Below are 20586 nucleotides of genomic sequence, written 5' to 3'. Positions count from 1 at the left end.
ATGAAGCCCTGGAAAAACAACGTGCCATTTACAAGGCACATAAATGACACAGAAACGTAAAATACTCGTAGTCTTCCACCCTACACAGATTTTAGGCTGTTCGATTCTTGTAAATATATTTCACTCCTGCTTTGCCCAATGCGCTTGCTGGCTGACTGCTTGGCACGGCCACGGCACGTTGTGACTGTCCTCCACAGCCATACACTACAACCGTACATCTACTGCAGAGCCTTGTTAAAACAGTTTAGCTGGCGGGGTGACAAGAAAGACGAGAAAAGGGAAGCGGTAGGTGTTGACTTCACAACACAGGAAGCTCACTCCGGTGCTCGAAGCAGCAGTCACACGATGCTCTTTCACTTCTTTGCAGAAGGTTCAAAAATTCATTTCCAGCCGTAACTGTCCATAAAACATTTAAAAAAAAAAAGGAAACGCCAGCCTGAAAACAAACAGAACCAGCTTCTCATAAAGGTCAGATCCACACCTGTGGTGGGAATATATTTGCACCTCAAATACCCCAATCCCAGATACAAACTGGGGAATGGCACATGCTGAGCTGATTTGTGCAACCAAGTGGCCACAAGTGCATCGCCGTTTCCTGCGAACCCACCCACCGACCCGGCTGGGCGCCCGCCGAGCACGCCTGGGCCACGGATTCATGGATGCAAAGACTGACCTGGCTATCATGAAAAGCAAATTTGAAATGAAAATTTAAAGTAAAAACCAAAGGCTTGATATGAGAAAACTTGGGCAATACCCTGCAGCAACCATTTTTCATAGAATTGGTTGGGCGCAACCATATCCAGTTAGCATCTCTATCACAAGAGGCTTTCGGTGAACCTTGCAAAGAAAGCTGCTGGGATACAGCTTAGGTTAAAATCACATACGGTTATGCTTTAAAACCCCACCAGTCACCCCTACAAAGAATGCAGAAAGTCCCAGAAAGATTATAGACAACTTCCTACTCAAAAATGCTGAAAACAATATGGAAAAGTTATCCTATGCTTGGACGACTTCTTTGTTGTGTTGAGATCTCATTTTCCTTAGGGTATTTAGAAAAAAAATAATTATGAGAACATACCTCATATTTCTTAACCAGCATTATGACTAAAACATTGACCTATGCAATTTTTTTTCAGAATATACATGGAGATAATCTTACCCAAAGGTCTGACTTGCAGGACTGCAGGCCAAATTTTTCAACACAAACTGTACAATGAAATCAGAAGTGAAATTCCAGCTATGTACAGGCAGAATGGAAGTGTGTGTCAGTGACTGTATGAGGCCCACGTGGGACTTCATTATTACTATTTTACCCAGCAGGAAGCAGGACAGATGGAGAAAGACATTTTTTGGTGATTACTAACAAGCACGTATTACTCTTAGTGAAAAATATCTAAATAAAAAGATATGAAGCAGTGTTAGCCATCTCAGAAGCATTACTCCACTGCTCCCAGGCAGTCAGCAAAAGCCTTGGGTATATGACTACAGAGCATGACAGCCCCTCGGTCTCACTTTTATGTCATTTCTTTTTTTTGTAACCATCAAGGCTAACATGCCTCAGTTCTTGGAGCTCCTGACATTTTCTGGGACATTATCAAAACTAATAAGCTCTCCTTGTTCATTTTCATTTTGATAAAAGATAACTGGAAATCCCAGTAAGTCACTCCTGAGATTTTAAAACATTTTCCAATAATTGTGTGCTAATAGTGAGACCTGTTAGACTGTGCTGCAGACTCCCAAAGGAAGCCACATCACACTGCAGAGCTAAACCTAGACTACGTAAAACAATACGAGTCATATCAGGCAATGTTACTTCACCAGCCACGGGATGTGTGAAAGCTTGGGTGGTGGATGGAGAGATATCTGAAGCAGAAAATTAGAAAAGAAAAAAGCAAATCTGATTTTTTTTTCCTACTTATGTTTATTCATGAGCTTCACTTAACTTGATATCCTAGGAGTTACTGAGCCGTCATTAAATCATTCTGCAGCTGTACTTCTTATGCATCCTCCTCCAACTATAACAAAGCTTTCTGGAAACTTGCATATTTAATGAGAGTGCTGGTTACCTCTGTCGTGCAGCTGCAAAGCCTGGTACTAGGGGTAGGAAGGGGGAAGCAGGAAAAAGATGCTGGCTCCCAAGACAAAGCTTTCTGGAGGAGCTGGGGTCTCCCCAGCTCTCACGCCAACAGCTGCTGCCGACTGAACCCTCCTCTCTTCCTTCCAGCGGGGCAGGTACCTTGTTTTCTGGAAAATTACTAGTTTTGTTAAGGGTGGTGTGAACTTCCAGCCTAAGAATAACCACTGAACAAGTCAACTTCAAATCGTGCTGGCTCTCCTCGCTGGAAGCCATGGCCCTTTACCCTAACCCTTAGTCCACAGTGCCCCAAATCTGCCATGGAATCAAAGGGGAGACTGGGAGGATGATGTGGACACCTAACACACAAATTGGCTTCACGCACCTCATCCCCAGAAGAGGGCACAATCCTTACACTACAGAAGAGGCAGCAAATCTCTAAGCCTTCCCCCTCCACGTGGCTGCAAAAACAAGCTAACTTAGTGTGGCTTGGTCAGTATCAAAAATGCCTTTTTGAAGGTGAAATCAACACAAAATCCAAGGGAGAACCTGAAGCGCATCACATAAATGCACTTCCAGAAGAAGAGCAGCACAAGAAAAACAAACCAAAAAAAATCTTCCTCTAGAGATCTCTCTCTTTTATAAATTCACCAAGCATGCTAGAGAAGTATGACCTCGTAACTCTGTGTTTTATCAGCATTATTTCATACTATATGGATACTTAACCTAAGGAACAAGACTTAAAAAACAGCCATCAAAACTCTGATGTCTTACAAAACATTGGTATTTGTCAGCAAGGCACTTCTTACTGATAGGGTAAAGTCTTCTGCTTGGGTTTGCCACAGTTGGTTTGATACTACATTCCTAGTCCAAACAGTAAATTTAATTACCAGATTAAAGATTTTTTAGTTTAATGTATTATTTTCTTGCTGGAGTGTTGCAACTAATAAACAATCTTTTAAATAATATTTCAGTTGCAAACATGCACATACATATATATTATGAATATAAAGTAATTGAAGTATTTCACAATATGCGTGTGTATGTATAAACACACACACGAGGGAAAACCAACAGCAGCAGGCGAGAAGCCTTGCACCGTGATGGTGATGCTGCACATCTGAGATGTAAACAAGCTTTCACCTGCAGACTACTGAAGAGATACCAGATGTCAATGGATGCATTAGATGTTGTGTTAATAGATGCTAATAGATAGATGTTAATTGGAGTCTCCATCACTAAGATGTTTCCTGCTGACCGCCCCATTAAATTCTTGCATACAAGATAAAAGACAGGTCTCCCTCGGCAGTACGAGACCCTGCAGTCCTGCTGGATCCCCTGACTCATATTGCCATGGATTTACTCCTGTGCAAGCCCAAGGCAATCTGCACCACAGCCTTCCATGCCCAGACAGTCATGTCCGATGTACGCAGTGCCAAGGCAAGGGTGTCCTCCCTGGCTCTCAAGGAGATGGGACAGGCCGACGGGTCTGTCCTCCTGAATCCGCACCAGCTGCCAGGTGGGGCTGCAGACTGGCAGAGAGGAGAAGGAGGTCACATCTTCCCCATCTACAGAAAGCAGTTGGGTTTGGCCAAACAGACCTGGTTCATGCAGCCCTCACTGCTTCCTAGTCTGCTGGGTCCTTTCCACTTCCCTCTGACTTAACCTTGCTCTAGCACCTGGCAGGTTTGACATTCACCGAATCTGCAGAAGCAGCAGCACAGCAATGGAGTACTGGAGAGTCCCAGGCTACAAAGGCAGCGTCTGAATGGCATGAATGGAAGGTGAGTCCAGTCACACCAGGCTGAGCTTGAGATAAAGCAGCAGGAAGAACGGCAGCATAAAGCAATGCACTCGCGAGAGAAAGTCTGGGGCTTTTTCATACCTTCCTGTTGGTATGTTTGCCTCATCAGGCTGTCTTCTATTCTTGGAAAAAAAGGGGACACCACAGAGCATTAGTTGTACTCTGAAACTGTTACTTGTCAGCTCTGAGAGACAGAACTTCTTGCACACCACATACCCGCATGCAATTTTCATCACTCTTCAATAGTCACTGGCTGATTTGACCCAGAAGCTACTGAATGAGTTTCAACTGCCACATTTCCCAAGGGACAAGCTCTTGACATACACAAATCAGGACAGATTTGGCGATTTCAACAGAACCACCCGATTTGCACAAACTGAGGTGTGAACGCTACAGTTCACCAGCTACAGTTCATTAGTTGCTAGTGCTCATCATATTCTTTAAAAAAACCCCAAAAATCCAGTATATTAAACTTTACTGTCATGATGGCTGAGGGGGAAAAAAGAAAAAAACCCAACACACCCCCAAACACAAACAAAAAAACCCACCAAACAAAAAGTGGAATACTTTGCAGACATTTTGCTCAAAGCATCTTCTGTTTTCTTTTTCTGGAAAAATCTAACCCATTCTATCATCACTATTTCTAAAAATAACTGTCCGGATAAACAGATAATCAAAGGAATCTGTCATTAATCTTATACAGCTGCAGCAAATACACAACAGCCTGGACTACATTACTCTGGATTCAAGGAAAATCTCTTCTAGCTACACTTTCCTGAAGAGTAATTTGATATAACTACCCTCAAAACAACTTCTTTGCACTCAAAAGTAGTCGCACCAATAGAAGCACGGGCTTTGTGTAAAAACAAAAAAAAAAATTACTGTTAGAAGAGATTTCCATCAAGCACGTCCTTCTAGGATGCAAGGCCCTGACCCTGCAAGATGCACTATCCCATTAGCCCCTGCATTATCACGGAGCCTCACTGCAAACAACATGATCTAACAGCTAGAAGCTGAACCTAGACAGATCCAAACAAGAAACACAAGGTGCGAGTCTTTACCTACAAAAGCACTTAAATTTTAACCACTTACCTCTGGCTATGATGGATTCTCTTATATGAAACCTTTTAAATCAAGACTAGGAACCTTTCTAAAAGATACTATCTAGGTCAGGAACAAGTTATGACCTGCATCAAGCAGGAAATTATGATGACTGTCATGATCCTTTGACATAAAACCAACCAAACAAAAAACCCCAAACAATGTATGAAAGTGATGCAAGGGCTCTCTGGCCAGAGGCAGGAACTGGTTTCAGAGCACTTAACAGTAATGAACAAACTACCTTACCTTGTTTACATCCAAATATTCTAACTTTGGCACTTCTGCTGTCTCTTGTTCCTCACTGCTTCCTTCATCAATGTCACTGTCTTCATCCTGCGTGGAGTCTCTCTTCTGCTCCACAGAGGAAGGTTTGGTGCCCTTTTTGTCAGGTTCCATCTCCCCTGGGTTCCCAGCCACGCTGGCCTTCTTTTGCTCTGCGCCTTCTTCGCTAGGGAAAGTTTCCCCTGCCACGCTACAAGAAGGGCTGTCGATGCCACTGTCTCTGTTGGGAATTTTACCGTTACCGTTCAGTTCTGCAGTTGAGTCTTTGTTGCCAAGCTCTCCAGAGGGCTCTTTGCTCACAGTCACAGCAGTACAGTCTTCATGGCTTTTGTTATCGCCTATGCTTAGCTCTTTAATTTTCATTATGTCTGTGTTAGAAAGATCTGCACTGCACGGTACGTCTGGCTCATTTTCATCTGGTTCACTTTTTTCATTTGTGGAAGAGCCGCTGGAAGCTACCATGTCACAGTCACACGAGCTCGGTTGTTTGGATGAGTCCAGGCCAGGTTCCATCTTAAGAGCTAAATTCAGCTGGTTTCTTTGAAGAATATGTACAGGTTGCCTGCAGGTGAGGAGAAAGCACCACAGTCATTCATATTAACACTCAGAGGTTTCAAGAGTGCCCCAAAGGAGAGAGGGCCTGATTATCATTTGATTCAAGTTGTATTTCTTGCACACCCCTGCTAATCCTAGGAGGCAAGTGTGTGCACATTGCTGTAATAATATTCACCCAGCATTTTCTGATAAAAACACACCACCCCTAGCCATAAGTTTTACTGGAACAGCACCACTAGAATCCCGGACCTTTAATACTCCCCACGTTGCCTTGAAGAAGTCTGGTTTGAAGGTTTGGTGAAGAAGGAATCATCTTTAGAAGAAGCATTTGGTTGTGGGTTCGTTTAAACAGGAACTCACGTTCTTCAACAGAACAAAGCCTTTGGGGCAAGGTATTTTCTGCCAGAGAGAGGATGTTTTTGAAACACAAGGCAGCACTACTTTTTCTTTTCGAAAGACACCTTACCAGATTCACCCAGGTGATAATACACTCCAAGGCACAGTACAGTGTCTCTGTCTCCATCTCCCTCTTTATGAAAAAAATCACTTCACTTCATCAGGCAAATTTGGTCTTCAGAGAGAATTTTCATGTGTTTGTAAAACGAGCTGGTTTTACAGCAAAATACATATATTTTATCCTATTTAATGTGTCTTATATATAAAGTTTCAGAGGAAACGCTGTTCTACCTGACGTTGTTTCACAGTACATTGCGATTTAACTCTCCCCTGCCTCCAAGAAGCAAGCTAACAGTATGTCTGACGTTTATTGAATCTGAGATGGAAAATTCAATTATTTTATTTCACAATAATCAAGTTCCTATAATGCAAAAACCAATCCCGATATCAAGTCAACTTACTGAAAGCAGACTCTGGGCTACTTGTTTCCTGTGGAACACTTACCAAATTCAGCAGTCTTAAGCTCCATAAGAACAGCTGTATGTTACAAACTAAAAGTCGCTGGAATACATGCTTTTATAAAAAAAAAAAATTAATAAATCATTGTGTAGTCACTCAGGTTTCGCACTTCCAGTAGAAATCATCCCAAGAGGACTTTCTACATGACAATTACAATTAGTATTTTCTATTGTTATATTCTAAGTTAAAAAATGCAGAACAGGGAGATTAGAGCAGATCTCACAAAGTCATATTTACCTAATACTTTCAAATTTCTCAATGAGCGTGTTGACTCCTGCTGATATCGGTATTTCTTCCTCTCCAGGCGCTAAGCTCCTCGACGACTTGGGATCAGCTGGCAAAGGCCGAGAAGGTGCAGGAGGAATTCTTTCCTGCCCAGGTTTGAGATGGACAGGCTTAGGAGGTACTAATAAAAGAGAGGGGAAAAAATGGGAGGATAAATCTCCATCTTCTTTAGCCTAAACTGGGAACAAAATCCAAGTGCTCAATGCAGAACGAGGAGTATCCATTCTTTCACCAGCCTTTATAAAGTGCACAGGTGCAGTCCCAAAGTATTTCTTACACCAAAGCAGACCGCTGTACGCTGAAGAAAAATGACGGGCTTCTATTTTGTATTTCTACAGCCGTATCAGACGTGTTAACAAACCGTCGCAGAACTTTACCGCTTCCTTGTTACCAAACAGGATGCACAGCTCACACTTCGTTTTTGCAAATGTGCTCACCATCTCAATCACACTAACGAGTTTCCCCTCCCATGGCTTTTCAAAACTCAGGCACTCTGTTGACTCTCTTACACTGGGAAAAAAGGAAAAAAAAAAAACCAAAACCCAACCCAAAACAAACCACCAAAAAACAATCCCACCATGGATTTCAGTGCCTTGTGTTTGCTTGGTCAAAAACGCCACAGACATAATAGCTTTTCTTCCTTTCATTCTCCCTCCCCCATCTCTTCTGTGGTGTAGTCTTCATAAATTTCCTTCCTCTTTTGGTTCTACATTGAGTTATATACGATATAAATAAAGCACATGTTGTAAGAACGTATACATTCTGCTTAAGGATTCGCTAGGAGGCAAAGGTACAAAGTTTAATACAGTATTTTAAAAAAAATGTAATGTAATTTAAATGTAATGTAATTTTTAAAAATTTATTCAGACCTTATGTTGATTGGAGAGTAAATGGTTTTAGAATTACGCAAGCAGTAACCCAGAAACAGGTTCACATGCTGTTACAGTTTCATACAGTGAAATCAACCTCACACAGGCAGCCCTGACACTGGAAGGTAGGAAAACCGACTGCGCAATTACTCCCAAAGCACACGCTACTTGGAGTGGTGCTGCCAAGTATCCCCTCTGGTCTAGACTATCCAAAGAGTTAACACATCAAATGAGGAAACTCTAAATACCTGTTTTATTAAACAACATTTTCAAAAACAATTTATTTCAAACATTTCCAATTTTTAAATTGTCCATATGGCACATCAGCATAATGTGGTTAACACTGTAATGGAGCTTTAATTGGCAACTGTTCTGAATGTAATTTCAGGGTTACTTTCTTTAGGAGGCTAAACGGAGGCATATGCACCCAGAAAGCCAATTCCTGTTGTCCCTACCCTGCAGAAGGCTCTGCATCTGTTTTAAGGTCTGCATCAGCCCAGATGTCCTCCCTGCCCCAGCTATGGACGGTTGTTGTCTGAGGTCAGTGACGAAGGACTGTTAAAGAATTTTTGAGCTCCGAGTATACATCAGATTTTAAACTATCCACATTACTGAGTTTATTTCAGCACCAAAGAATAAATTCAAATCTTCTAAGGATTTGAGCTTCAATGGGACGCTTCCTATAAAAGGACTGATTTGCCCAGTCTCCAAAAACATCTGGAATTCCTGTTTTAAAATAAAGGTGTTATAGGTCAATTTTGGAAACACCACCACAAAACCTATCTTACACAGGAATAACAGGTAAGCAGGAAAAGAAAATCATCTGGCATATAAAATGGGATGGTGGAGCTCTGTGTTTTGTTCACCAGGTTTTCACTTGCGCACCGCATGATCAGTGAGTGCCCGGCCACATTTCTCCTTGTAAAAACAAACCAAAACAACCTAAAAAAAAAGAATCCACACAACCATCTGGCTCATCTAGACAGAAAAGGCAAGCTCTAGGCTCTTTACAGAAGGTGCATAATGCAGCAGGCAGACAGGCAAGAACCTACCCCACATCCCCTATCAGGCCCTTCATAGTTTCAGGCTAGTCCACAACACTCAAAAGCTGAAGTTCACTGCCAAAGCATTTACACTCATAGCAATGGGTGTCACTGCTGCCCATGTAAACATTTTATGTCTTTCCTGTTAGTGGACTCCACCTGAATCACCTGAGACAACACACTCTGCGCTGGACAAAAAGGAAGGAGGAAAACACTTCTGTTAATTCTGAATTTTTATTTACTGAAATAATTTTGAGAAATGGAGACATCAGCACGGAGGCAAAGCCGCTGACCTTATCGAGCACTACTTAGGAAGCAAAATTTAAAGCACACAAGATCATAGAATCATAGAATGGTTTGGGCTGGAAGACACCTCTAAAGGTCATCTAGTCCAACCCCCCTGCAATGAGCAGGGACATCTTCAACTACATCGGGTTGCTCAGAGCCCCGTCCAGCTCCAGAGCTGACACAAAACTCCTACATTCAGAATTTACAAGGAAGCGGTGTTACATATCACAACACAGACTTTTAAACTCAAAACCATTTTAGACTTCTATGAAAGAGCGAATGAAAGATCTGCACACTAAGAACAAACAACACTAGAGGAGCTCATCGGTATGTGCGCTATCATCATAAGTACTAAATGAACAGTCAGCCCCAGGAAAAAAGTAGGTGCTGCTTTTAGGTAGGGATCCAGGACCCAAAGTGGCAGCCCAAGCAAAACTCCTGCTCACGCTCTGAAGCCACCTGCCACGAGTCCTGGCCCACGCAGAAACCAATGCTGCTATTTTCTCACTCCGGGTCCCAGCCACAAAGCAGCACCGCCTTGGACGCAGGTTCCAGTGCCCATCGTGCGCACAGACAGGTAAACTGGTGGAGTAGAGAAAGCAACTCAGCTGCACGGAAGAGATTTTAGTATTATAGAGCATGTTTCAGGTGAAGCCATGCGCTGGAATGGTATTTCCCCAGTCCTCCTCCTCCTGAAGGTTTTACATAGCAGCCCACGGCTATTTGGAGGAGGCAGAAACGAAGACACAAAATCTTTGTTGCAGAAGGAACAAGTGAAATAATGAGAAGCAGCAGGACAGAATTAGAAAAGGGAAAGACAAGGTTAAATATGTGGGAGAAGGTACAGCCCAGGCTTGGCCCTGGGTGTGTAAAACAGCAGGGAATAAGGACCCTTCCCTCACTGCAAAATGAGCATCTTAGCCTTTGCATTACTTCAGCCCCCCCAGCCCATGAATTTCTCTCTCACAAGTGCCTCCTCTACAGTAATATGGAAAGAGTCAACACGCATTTATTAGCGACTTGATGGAGGCATTCCCACCAATCATCCCAGCCGTGGTGGGTCTGTCACAACTCACTGGGCAAGCTGGGAGGACCTAATAAAGAGAAACTCAAGTGGTGTGAGTCGCGCTTGCAGATTTACTTACTTCAGTTAAGGTCCCTTGACAAGAAGAGACCTAAAAAAATACACATGATGAAGCAGATTATGAAGGGCTATCCCCTGGGAAGGGAATACACTCAAAGAAAGAATAAATGACCCAACAGCCTTGGGTGGGAGTAGAGAGCTGCTCCTAGGGTCTCAGGTGGTGATGCCAGCACATCCCACCCAACAAATCAATAAGAAACAGGCCTTAATGAGGCATCCATGTAGCTCTAGGGAGAAAGCCCTGGGAAGAAAGGTTCTTCCATAAAAATACCAACAAAAAACTGAGGAAAGATTTATGTCTGCTGCAAGGAAATGCACCACACTGTCACAACTGCTTTTTTTGGACATGGCCACCAAGAGGAAGCAAGTATGGTTTGCAGGAAAAAGGTCAACTTCAATACAGTCAATTTAATAAAAACAACTTTTTTTTCTAAATTTTGACGATTTCATTTTCCTGGAGAGGCATGAAGTGTTTTCCTTTCTTTACTGGGTATACAACCCATACAGTAACAGGAGACCAATAAACTATACAAGGGAGAAAAGCCATTTCAAATTTACAAAGTCAATAAAAGTGAAGAGAAAAAAATTGTACCATCTTCCCTTCCTTGCAAAGTATTGTACGCATTGTTCTCTACTGTCATATGTAAGCTAATTGCAGATACTTTTTAAAAGTAGTTTTATTATAAAGAAGTGAAGTGAAATAATAAAACCATTATTTAAAATTTATGACAAAGAAGTGTCTTTCAGGAAGATGACTGGCACATCCATGACCAAGACTTGTAACGCCAATTTGTAGCTTTGGCTAACCTGGCTCAGTCTGAGACATTAGCTGGTCAGATTTTCGAGTATTGGGTACTACACAACAGTCTCTCATGGGAATTTTCACTGGGACTCCTGTTTCTTCTTGGACTACTTTTACAGTGACATCAAGAAGCCCAAGAAACTGAGTTCTGTCAAAAAAAGTATTAGCAAGAGTAACTAGTCAAGAAAGCATTTTACCTTTGGGTGTTAATTTCACCTCATTAACAAATTTCCATCCTTTTCAGAGCATTAACCAGCCAGTAAGATACACTGACTTCTTTGGTTCTAAGCTTATGGCTGTAATGGGAGAGAGAGCTTGGATGTGTGTGAGCAGCAGAAAGAAGAAGCAGTACCTATCTCAGTGATGGAAACAGATTGTACTAATCTACTTGGGTAACTTTTAAGCATGATTTGAATCAAGCTAAGTAGGCTCCCTCCAACTTTTCTGAAATACTTATATATAAAAAGCAGGCTATATCAGTTTGTACAACACACCCTAATGGTGACCAAAATACCTTTTCTCTTTTTCTCACATGACAATGACCGTCTATCACATGGACAGGCTTCTTAAAAAAAATTTGGTTTATGAACTTAGTATCTTCTTCGGGCTCACCCTCCTTTGTTCCAAACGCTTCTCAAACTATATGCTTTCTGCATCTGCAATTACCTTAAGGCAAGCACTCATTATATACAGTATTTTAACCAATTCTACAAAGCAGAGGGTGGTGGCAGTGGAGGCACTTGACAAATTGACATTACAAAGAGAGACCACATGTCATTTCACTGATGGCGAAACATGAAAACAATTTATCCTCTTTAAAGAAATTTACTGCAGTCTTTTTTCAGCATTCAGAAGTTTTAGGGAAGAAAAGCCTGGGGAGACCAGAAGACCTGCCTGGAGACCAGCTGGAACATGCTTCTTCCTGGCTTCTCTTCTACCATACTTTGGGATTGCCACCTATTTTACTATGAGTCTGGCAGGTCTGTGGAATTACCACAGCCCACATGCTACCCCTGCATGTGACTGGTTTACCTCCTTCTCATTTTTAAAATACATTCGTTCCATTTAAGCATTTCCTGTTGCTATGCATAGTTCTTACAATAAATAGAAAACAGACCAGGTTTAAACAATAAGCTATTCTTACCTAAATACTTTTTTTTAAAAAATCAATAAGAATGAAAACAATATTGCTAAATTAAACTTACACTTCACAGCTGCATGTGGTATAACAACAGTACAAGAAATATAAATCGACAAATAAAGTATCTGTTGTTCCTGAATCAATTTCTTCTTGAAGGCTTCCCTAAGAGGTTATCTAACGTTGGAAAAAATGAAGGTAATAAAACCCTATTGGCTGTACTGAACCTTAGAACATAAAAATAACTATTTTGCTGTGAACTAAAATTAAAACAATTCATTTAAAAATATTACACTTCACGTGTGACAGAAGCTTGTACAATTGCTAGAAGGACAAAGCCACTTGCCTTGGGGTTTCTGCAGAGGATGCATTTTGGCCAGTGGAGTTTTGGTTTTGGGCTTCCTTCCAGTTTGATGGATACATTGCGCCGGGCTGATGTGCTGCAGTTCCCCGCATGCTTCCAACGCCGGATTTGAGTCAATGTGACATTTGATTTGAAAAGGAGAACAAGGGCAACCTGAGGGTGGGGGGGAAAAAGTCAGTATTTATTTTGTTCTATTAATCCTGAAGAAAATTTGTGCTACTTCTAGAAGCGTATCACTCATCCAAGTTCCTGAGGAAAGGGAGGGGGGTACAAGACGGGTGAGCCATTCACTCACAAGTTATTACAAGCAATATATCCAGCCTTAATAATCATGTCAAACTAGCTGACTGAGAAGACAGCCAGAATTTCGGTAATCCTATCTTTAATTAATTACTTACTTCTTTACTACGGACACCCAAAATAAAAAAAGTAAATATAAAAGATAAAAACCATTGCAAAAGGATTTATCCAAACAGAACTACAAGTGCTCCAGCATACAACATGATGTTATTTGGTAAAATACACCTAAATTACGGTGAATAAGAAATGTGTCCCACCTGGGGGGAATGGTACGAGTGCCATTCCTTCAGGAGATTTAAGCATTCAAGCTGCATTTTACCACTATTTATTATTCCTCCTTACATAAAATATTAACATTCCTCCAAAAGGCTCCAGTCTAGAAGATGCCATTAAGATATGATCCAGTGGGAAAACACAGAAAGAAGTGATTAGTATGTTTGTTTGTCTTTTAATTTAACATTCTTGATTCGTTTCTGTGGGCACTGTGGAAATAAACCCATATATCCACTTTCACATAGTGGATACTGCAGTTTTTGATTTGGGAGTTTTTTTTGGACGTGTGGCAAGCCTACAGCTACATGAGATCCTCACGCCAGCTTTACTAGTGTGTCAAAAGAAGGCAAAAAAAGGAGTTTAAAAAGGACTGCGGTTTAAAATTGCTGCATATGAACACATGAATATATATGCTTCCGGCAGTTCTGAGAAGCGGAAAATGTATCAAATGTAGACATTTGAACGCTAATCCATAAAAAAGAGGGCAAAGAAAACATGACAAACATTCTTCCCATATTCCTGTTTTAAAGTGGACTAGCTGAAATTACCAGCATCTTGCTGGAGCGAGAGGTGACCTGCGTCATGTAGAAAGGATTCATCTAGATGTGAAAAATCAATCTTCGCCTTCCTGTGATGTGTTCAAGAACACGGCATTAGCTTCACAAACGCAACCTACTCTTGGCCAGATTTATATTAAGATCAAAAAACTGAAGTGACAAGCACCTCCATCCACATCAACTAAATTATCCTGGGTTTATACTAATGGTATTAGATCAGGATGTGACCTTTTGAATAAAGACTTTGAAATCTGAGTCATACAGACTGCTTGGGAAGATTAGCCGAGAGCTGGCCTCAAAATGCAGAAACTTTCACAGCGATACAGGTTGGTTTTTTTTTTTTAAATACGCATAAAATATTGAAGTCAATTTTGCTGACAAAAATAGATTCAGATGGCACAAATCTATTTACTAATCTCTGACACCCAAATATAGAACCCCTGAATTCCTCGGTACGGCTGCCAGTTGCTGCTGTTAAAGCTTCATTAGCATTTCTACCATAAAATCTGCTTTTCAGCAGATTTGAGACCAGCTATTAAAACATCCTTCCAGCTGAAACCAGGAATTTATAAGTACCGGGTTTTATTCAAATATAATTTCACTTATCAGGAAAATGCAGTGAAAGTAGAGTAGATTATTAGAGCAGATTAACAGATTATTGCAAACACATCATCACAGAAAGAGCTTACGCAGATGCCTCAGCTCTGGGTACCAAGAGCTCCCTGTGACAGCAACAGCAGTGCTGCGACAAGCCAGCTTTTTAGGGAAAGGACTGAGACTTCTTCCTTATTAACGGTAGCTCAGCACAGCAAGAAATTAAAATAGTGCACAAGGGAAAAGCTCTAATTCAAGAAAATAAAAAGGCAGCATATCGAAGACTGTTTCAGCAGGCATTCACCAATGCCTGTGACTGGAAGGCAATCCGGCAATGTTGTATTTTCCTAAAAATTACTTTAATGATCCAGTTCTCAGTGGACAAATCTCTGTACCTACAACAGCTTTCCAGAAAACATCTCTAACCATGCTATGTCGTTTGATCATACAAGCATGGCACCGGCCTCGTCTCTGGCGAGCACTGAAGCCCCCGGGAGATACTGGACGTGACAGTCCCCCGCTGCGGCTGAGGGAGGAGAGCCACAGCTCCTCCTGTCCTCAGGTACCACATCCCCGGGGTATCCTCAGCTAGGCATCCTAAGCCGAGCCCAGCTACCCCTGTGCTGACTTGGGATAAGGTACCGGTTGCCCTAAGCATCCCTCTTCCTCTTCAACCACTGCCACAAAAAGGGACTGTCTTGTTGGCATCATTTTGTAAAGTTTCAAAAGGAACTAAAACCCAGTTCCTTTTTCTTTCCTACTGCCATTCATCGTTGTGAAAGCAGGTCCGGCAACCTTTCTTTCTTACTGATAAAAATAAGAGCTAGTGGTTACTTGCTTGCTTTCAAGTGCATGGCACCACCAGACACTTATGTCTAGGCTAAAAGCTCTTATGACCTGCTTACATTACTGAGAAGTAAAGCGCTTTGATCCTTATTTTATAAATCCACATATAAGTTTTTCTCTTCTACTGTATAATCCTGTCAAACAATCAAGGCACAAGATCCTCCACTGGTAAGTACTCAACAAATGCGTCCATCTTGCCTGAAACAAGCTCTGAACTTGGCTTTGAATGCTCCAGGACTTGTGCTCAGAGGCGTTTGCAGGGTAAATACTTAGCGAAGCCTTATGCTACTTCCCTTTAAAAAAGACCTGATATTATTTAAAAAAAAAAAATCCATCGTCCGCTAAACATACAATATTTTATATCATCTTGTATATTGCATATATAGGTTACTGCTGAAAATATATCGCTGTTCACCTACTGCCCGCACTTAACCCACACGTTTATTGACAGTACATCCAAAGAGCAAGTGGGCACAAACTTGCTCAAAATAAAATTGATAAGTAGTTAGAAAGAAGAGGAACTTGGAAAGCCACAAGTGCCTTAAACACCAAATGTAGTGCTGGCCCTAAATCAAGAAAAATATGCACGGGTGAAACCACAGAAGTGGCTTTCATTCTTTTTTATTTAATTTAAGCCAAGATGGTTCTCTCTGTTCATCTCTGATGTGGCCCCTAAGGGCTGCTTTTTGCACACAAGACAAAAATCCACTTTCCTTACATATTTTTTCAAGTGCTATAAAATGATCTGTGAAAACAAGATTTACTGGATTATTTCACACGGACTTCTCAGAAAGTAAACCCCACTGTCTGCCGAGTGTGCTCCAGGGTGCTCCTGGGAATGGAAAACGAGAGGGACAACATAAATAAGATCCAGGCGTAGCCCAGGTAGCCCCCCCGCCCCCCCCCTCCTCGGATGTCCGTGGTTCTGCCAGATGCTTCCAGAGGTGGGAGCGGGTGACGGGCCCCCCCATCGCCTGCCCTCCTGCATCTACCAAACCTGCAGGACCCAGCGCAGAAACCGACTCCTCATTGCTCTCCGGTCCAGCGCTGGATTGTGCAAACCCTCCCTAGAGCAGGTTAGCCGTAACTGCCATGGGAGCACTTGGGAGGTGTACTGGTATGTGCAAACTGACAAAAAATGGTTATTTGTGTCTAAACCTTATAAAAGGCTACTACTAATAAACTGTTATTCCCAGAGAGCCCGGCTGACACTGACTTCACATCTGATCCCTGGTTACCTGCGGCAGTTCCAGGCAGAAAGTTACAGCCCGCCTGGATGCGGAGCGTGCCAGCGCCTCCCAAGCACGCACAACAGGCAGAGCTCTGAAAACCTGAGCGTGCACTTCCAAACGTATAAAACTCTGCTGCAAAACTCAGCTTTGCTATGCCCAGTCCTTGCATCTCTAACGTATTTAAACTCAAGTATTTCATGGCTTATTTGTAATTCTACTCACATGAACAATGCTGCTTACAATTTCTCTGTTCCAAACCAATCCGCTCAGAAAGGGTCAAAGATGATGCTTTCCAGAGATAATTTTTTGTATTATATTAAGAAAATAATATATATATAAGGCTCCTCCTAAGGTAAAATGTAAACGAAACTTCTGAAAATGCCTAAGATAATGTACAATTTATATTTTCACTAAAATGCAAAAATAACTTCAGTCTTTCTGACAGAATTCAATGCCACCGGGAAACTCTTCCATGGCACAGAGAAATTTCTTAATTATCTCCCCTTATCCTCACTAAGCTGTTTGCACCCAGAAGAAAGCCCATATTTTTGAAAAATTTCTCTTAGATGCTGTCGCAAACTTGAAGGCTATGACATATTTTTCTGTTAGACTAAGATTATATAAGGATTTCGGGTGCTCCGCTGAGTGTAGTATTAAAGAGACCAGTTGAACCCAAGCGGCTGAACTTCAGGTCGCAGGCTTTTCTCCCAGCGCACAAGCCAGATTCAGATCTTGCGCTTGGCACCTAGTCCCCAGGTAGCAGCGTTCAAAAATAATCCCAGTTTAAAATAAAAAATATCTTGGAGGCCTGTGATAGACAACAGCAAGAACCAGAAATGTTTTGACAAGCTACTGGTTTGGCACATCCTACGTTTGCCGATCCAATAGAAGGACTTCTCACCCAGCCCTCTTTCGGAGGAAGAGATTTTTGCAGTATTCAGCCAAAACAAAGCCTAAACCTCATCAGGCTAGCCCACCTCCCGCGCCCCCACATGAGGCACGGAGAGTGCACAAGGAGTAAAAGGGATGATAAACACTGGACTAACAGAAAAAGGCTCTACAGACTAGACACACTTATGATGACACACATCATAAGCAACACCTACTTTAGGAGTTTGCTTTCACCGAGAATTAGTACCATTGGGGGATTTCTCCATCCATCCAGAATGACAAACCTGACTTTAATAGCATAACCTGAGTGCCTGCTCAAGGGAGGCTTGCCCAGGGGCAATTCTCAAGCCCTCTGCCGTGTGCAAACCTGGGAACCCCAGGAGAGGGGAGGCTCTCCCCAGGGCTCCCGCCTGCCCCGCAGGCAGCACAGACCCAGCCGCAGAGCTCCCACTGCTCCTCCTCGGGATGGACCTGCCATCTTGAGGGAAGAGAAAATAGCCTTAGCGACCAGTGGAAGGGCTTTCCTACTCCTGCCATCACTGCTATCACCCATTGCTGTCACCCACAAGTAAAACAAGCTCTGGGAGCTTCCAGTTTCCTAATTCTTTGCTGATTTAGGCTCTCTGCAACATCAGTGAAGTCAACAGCTCCAAAAGGCAACTCAGTGTAATGTGACCCATCAGGTCCAACTCTAAGCATGGGAAGACATTATAATTCTCTAATCTTTCTTCAAGCATCTAAAAGTGAAACTATTCCAGATAGAAACTGGCTGTTGCATCCAGAAATGCACCTAGTAGTGGTGTCTCCATTTCTAATGCTGTTTTGTAATATGCATCTCGTACATCAAATGGATAAGCAACCATCACCAGTCTGATTACAAACCTGTCTGCAGGAAAATACACAAAGATAAATGAACTAGATTCTGTGTAATGGTGAAAGACATTTTTGCAGCTAACAGGAGTCCAGACAACTAAGCATGTGTGCAGAACTGACCAGATTTAAAAACAACAACAACAAAAAACCCCTCAGCTGTTAACACGTAGAGCTATTTTGAAAGCTATTCCTTGCCTAGCCATCTTAATAGACATCTTAACAGGAACTTAGCTCTTCCCAAAGTTTGGCTACAAACTGAGCATGTGCCATGTACCTCTAACCTCCGCTAACAGGTTTTCATTATGCTCAGTGCAAGCATCCCTGTATTTTCAACTGAAGCATCCACTTGGGCATTCCCTAACACTCACTGACAGCAAAGTTACCTCTCTCTTCATCCCTTCCTCCTTAGTAAAAGCCTTTCAAGGAGGAGAGGTTGCTCTTAAGGCAGAAACCTACTGCTAGAAAGCAAAGGGCTTCAAGGGCAGAGCTAATGTATGTATCTGAACAAAATAAAACCCTGCTAAGAGGAACTCTGACACAAATTAAAAGGTGCTGATTATGTCTTCCTTGTGTCAGCAGGAATCTGGCAAGTGGTATAATACCCTGTCCTTCATGCTCAGGCTGTGTTACAGACACAGCTGGCTAAGGACTTCTTTAAAGAAGCTACAGCACTCACTACACTGTCGGAAAACCCGGTGTCGACAGTCTTACCTGCAACACGCTGCAATGAAATTTATCTCATGGTGTCAGCTCTAGTAGTGGCACAACGTTATCCTGCTTGTTACAGTCAATTACAAAGCACACACCACCATCCTCAGAGTGGTCCATGACCGACAGCTCCGGAACCTGCGTTTTTCCTCATCTCTCCAATTTCACATGTTGTCCTGCACCAGGCTAGCTCCCAACCCTCTCCTGCTGAGCAGGAGGGAGCAAAGCCTTTCCCACCCTGCCACCGGGTATACCCTTCCGTTCCCTCTTACACTGCTTCATTAACTCCAGCATTTTCCTCAAACCCACTTAAAAACTCACCTCTTTCTCCTGCCCATGGCCCATAAGACCCCCTAGCAGGGGTGTAAAGCAGTGTGCGCTGGGGCTGTACGCATGCCCTTCTATCAAACCCAGCTCAATGACACTGACAGCAGTTATTTCACACAACATCTGTTTTTCTGGCATTCCAAAACGTCAACTTCAGTAAAAACAGTGACAACAAAGTTATCACCATAAGCTTTCAGGAACAGATACAATCAAGAAAACATGTTTGAAAGCAAGTGAGAATCTGGCATGGATTGCAATTCTGTATCACAAGAGATGTATATCACTTACTTGCGTTCGAGCAGAGACCCCCACATTTTTTCTTATTTGCTCAAGCTATAAGACAACCAAAAATAAGGGAGACCAGCTCCTGCTGCAGCTCTCATCTCATGGCTTAAAATGCCATGCTCACAGGAACTGACCTCCCCCATCCCACTTCCTACCATCAGTGCGGTTAGGTGACTCAAAGAATATAAACGTGGCAAACGCGAGCGGAGGAGCTTTACTAAGCAGAAGTTACAGGAGATTGCTGCGAGTCTGCAGAAAGAGGCTCTTTGGTTTTAAGTTTCAGATGCGTCTGAAACACAATACATAGTATGCGGATGGTTTAGAAGCCTGAATCTTTCTAAAAGTAGGAAAGAAGAGAAAGCTAGATCTCTTTAAAAAGCTTTCTGTTTGGATACAGTTCAATATTAACGCAAGAACGGTCAGTAACAGCAGTGACATGCCATGGAAACAAAAAAAAATCCCAGTTCTCAGCACTCAAACTCTCAGACTGCTTCACAGCTCCTCTGGGAAACGAAGGGCCCAAGTGCAACCACACGTATTCTTCCCAAAAGGGTTGGATTGGGGTGTCTAAAGAGCTTTCTGAAGGAAAAGGCACTAAGTCTGCTATGAAACAGCCTGCAGAAGTGACAATAAATGTAATTCAGCAGGCATGGGATGGAGCCGGTTAAAAGATTTCCATCGGAAGTCCTGAAAATTTTCAACGCTCCTTCTTCCCCTCCTCCTGCTCTCTCAGCAGAATCCTACCTCAGGAAACGATAAAGGAGGAAACAAAATGTAAAATTTATCTTTTTCGAATGAAACGCTTCATTTTAGGGCAAGCGCCGTCCCCAGGGAGCAGCAGAAGGGCTGCTAGTTTGTGTCCTTATGAGAAAAACACAAAGCCTGCAAACCACGCCAAACCATTTAGTCTGAGGAGTGCTGCGAGAAATTTGGTAAATTCAGTTTAACACACTTACAACAACACAGAAATACATCCAGAAAAAAAGAGGATTTTTCACAGAAATAATCAAATAGCTAAAATAAACAAATTTGTGCA

General features: G+C 42.3%; 1 protein-coding gene across 1 annotated transcript in view; it reads right to left on the bottom strand.

The window, feature by feature from the left end:
- The window catches only part of FGD3 (FYVE, RhoGEF and PH domain containing 3), a 112205-nt gene that overhangs the window by 38220 nt on the left and 53399 nt on the right, over positions 1-20586 (bottom strand). The window contains exons 2-4 of the mRNA XM_076345888.1: positions 12647-12817; positions 6969-7137; positions 5226-5823 (exon numbers count right to left, since the gene is read on the bottom strand). Coding sequence (XP_076202003.1) covers positions 5226-5823; positions 6969-7137; positions 12647-12817 — 938 coding nt within the window. The remainder of the gene's footprint in view (positions 1-5225; positions 5824-6968; positions 7138-12646; positions 12818-20586) is intronic.

The sequence above is a fragment of the Aptenodytes patagonicus genome, chromosome 8 (genome assembly GCF_965638725.1).
Source record: "Aptenodytes patagonicus chromosome 8, bAptPat1.pri.cur, whole genome shotgun sequence".
Taxonomy (NCBI): domain Eukaryota; kingdom Metazoa; phylum Chordata; class Aves; order Sphenisciformes; family Spheniscidae; genus Aptenodytes; species Aptenodytes patagonicus.
The sequence above is the reverse complement of the archived record's forward strand: the minus strand, read 5'-3'. Positions and strand labels throughout refer to the sequence as shown.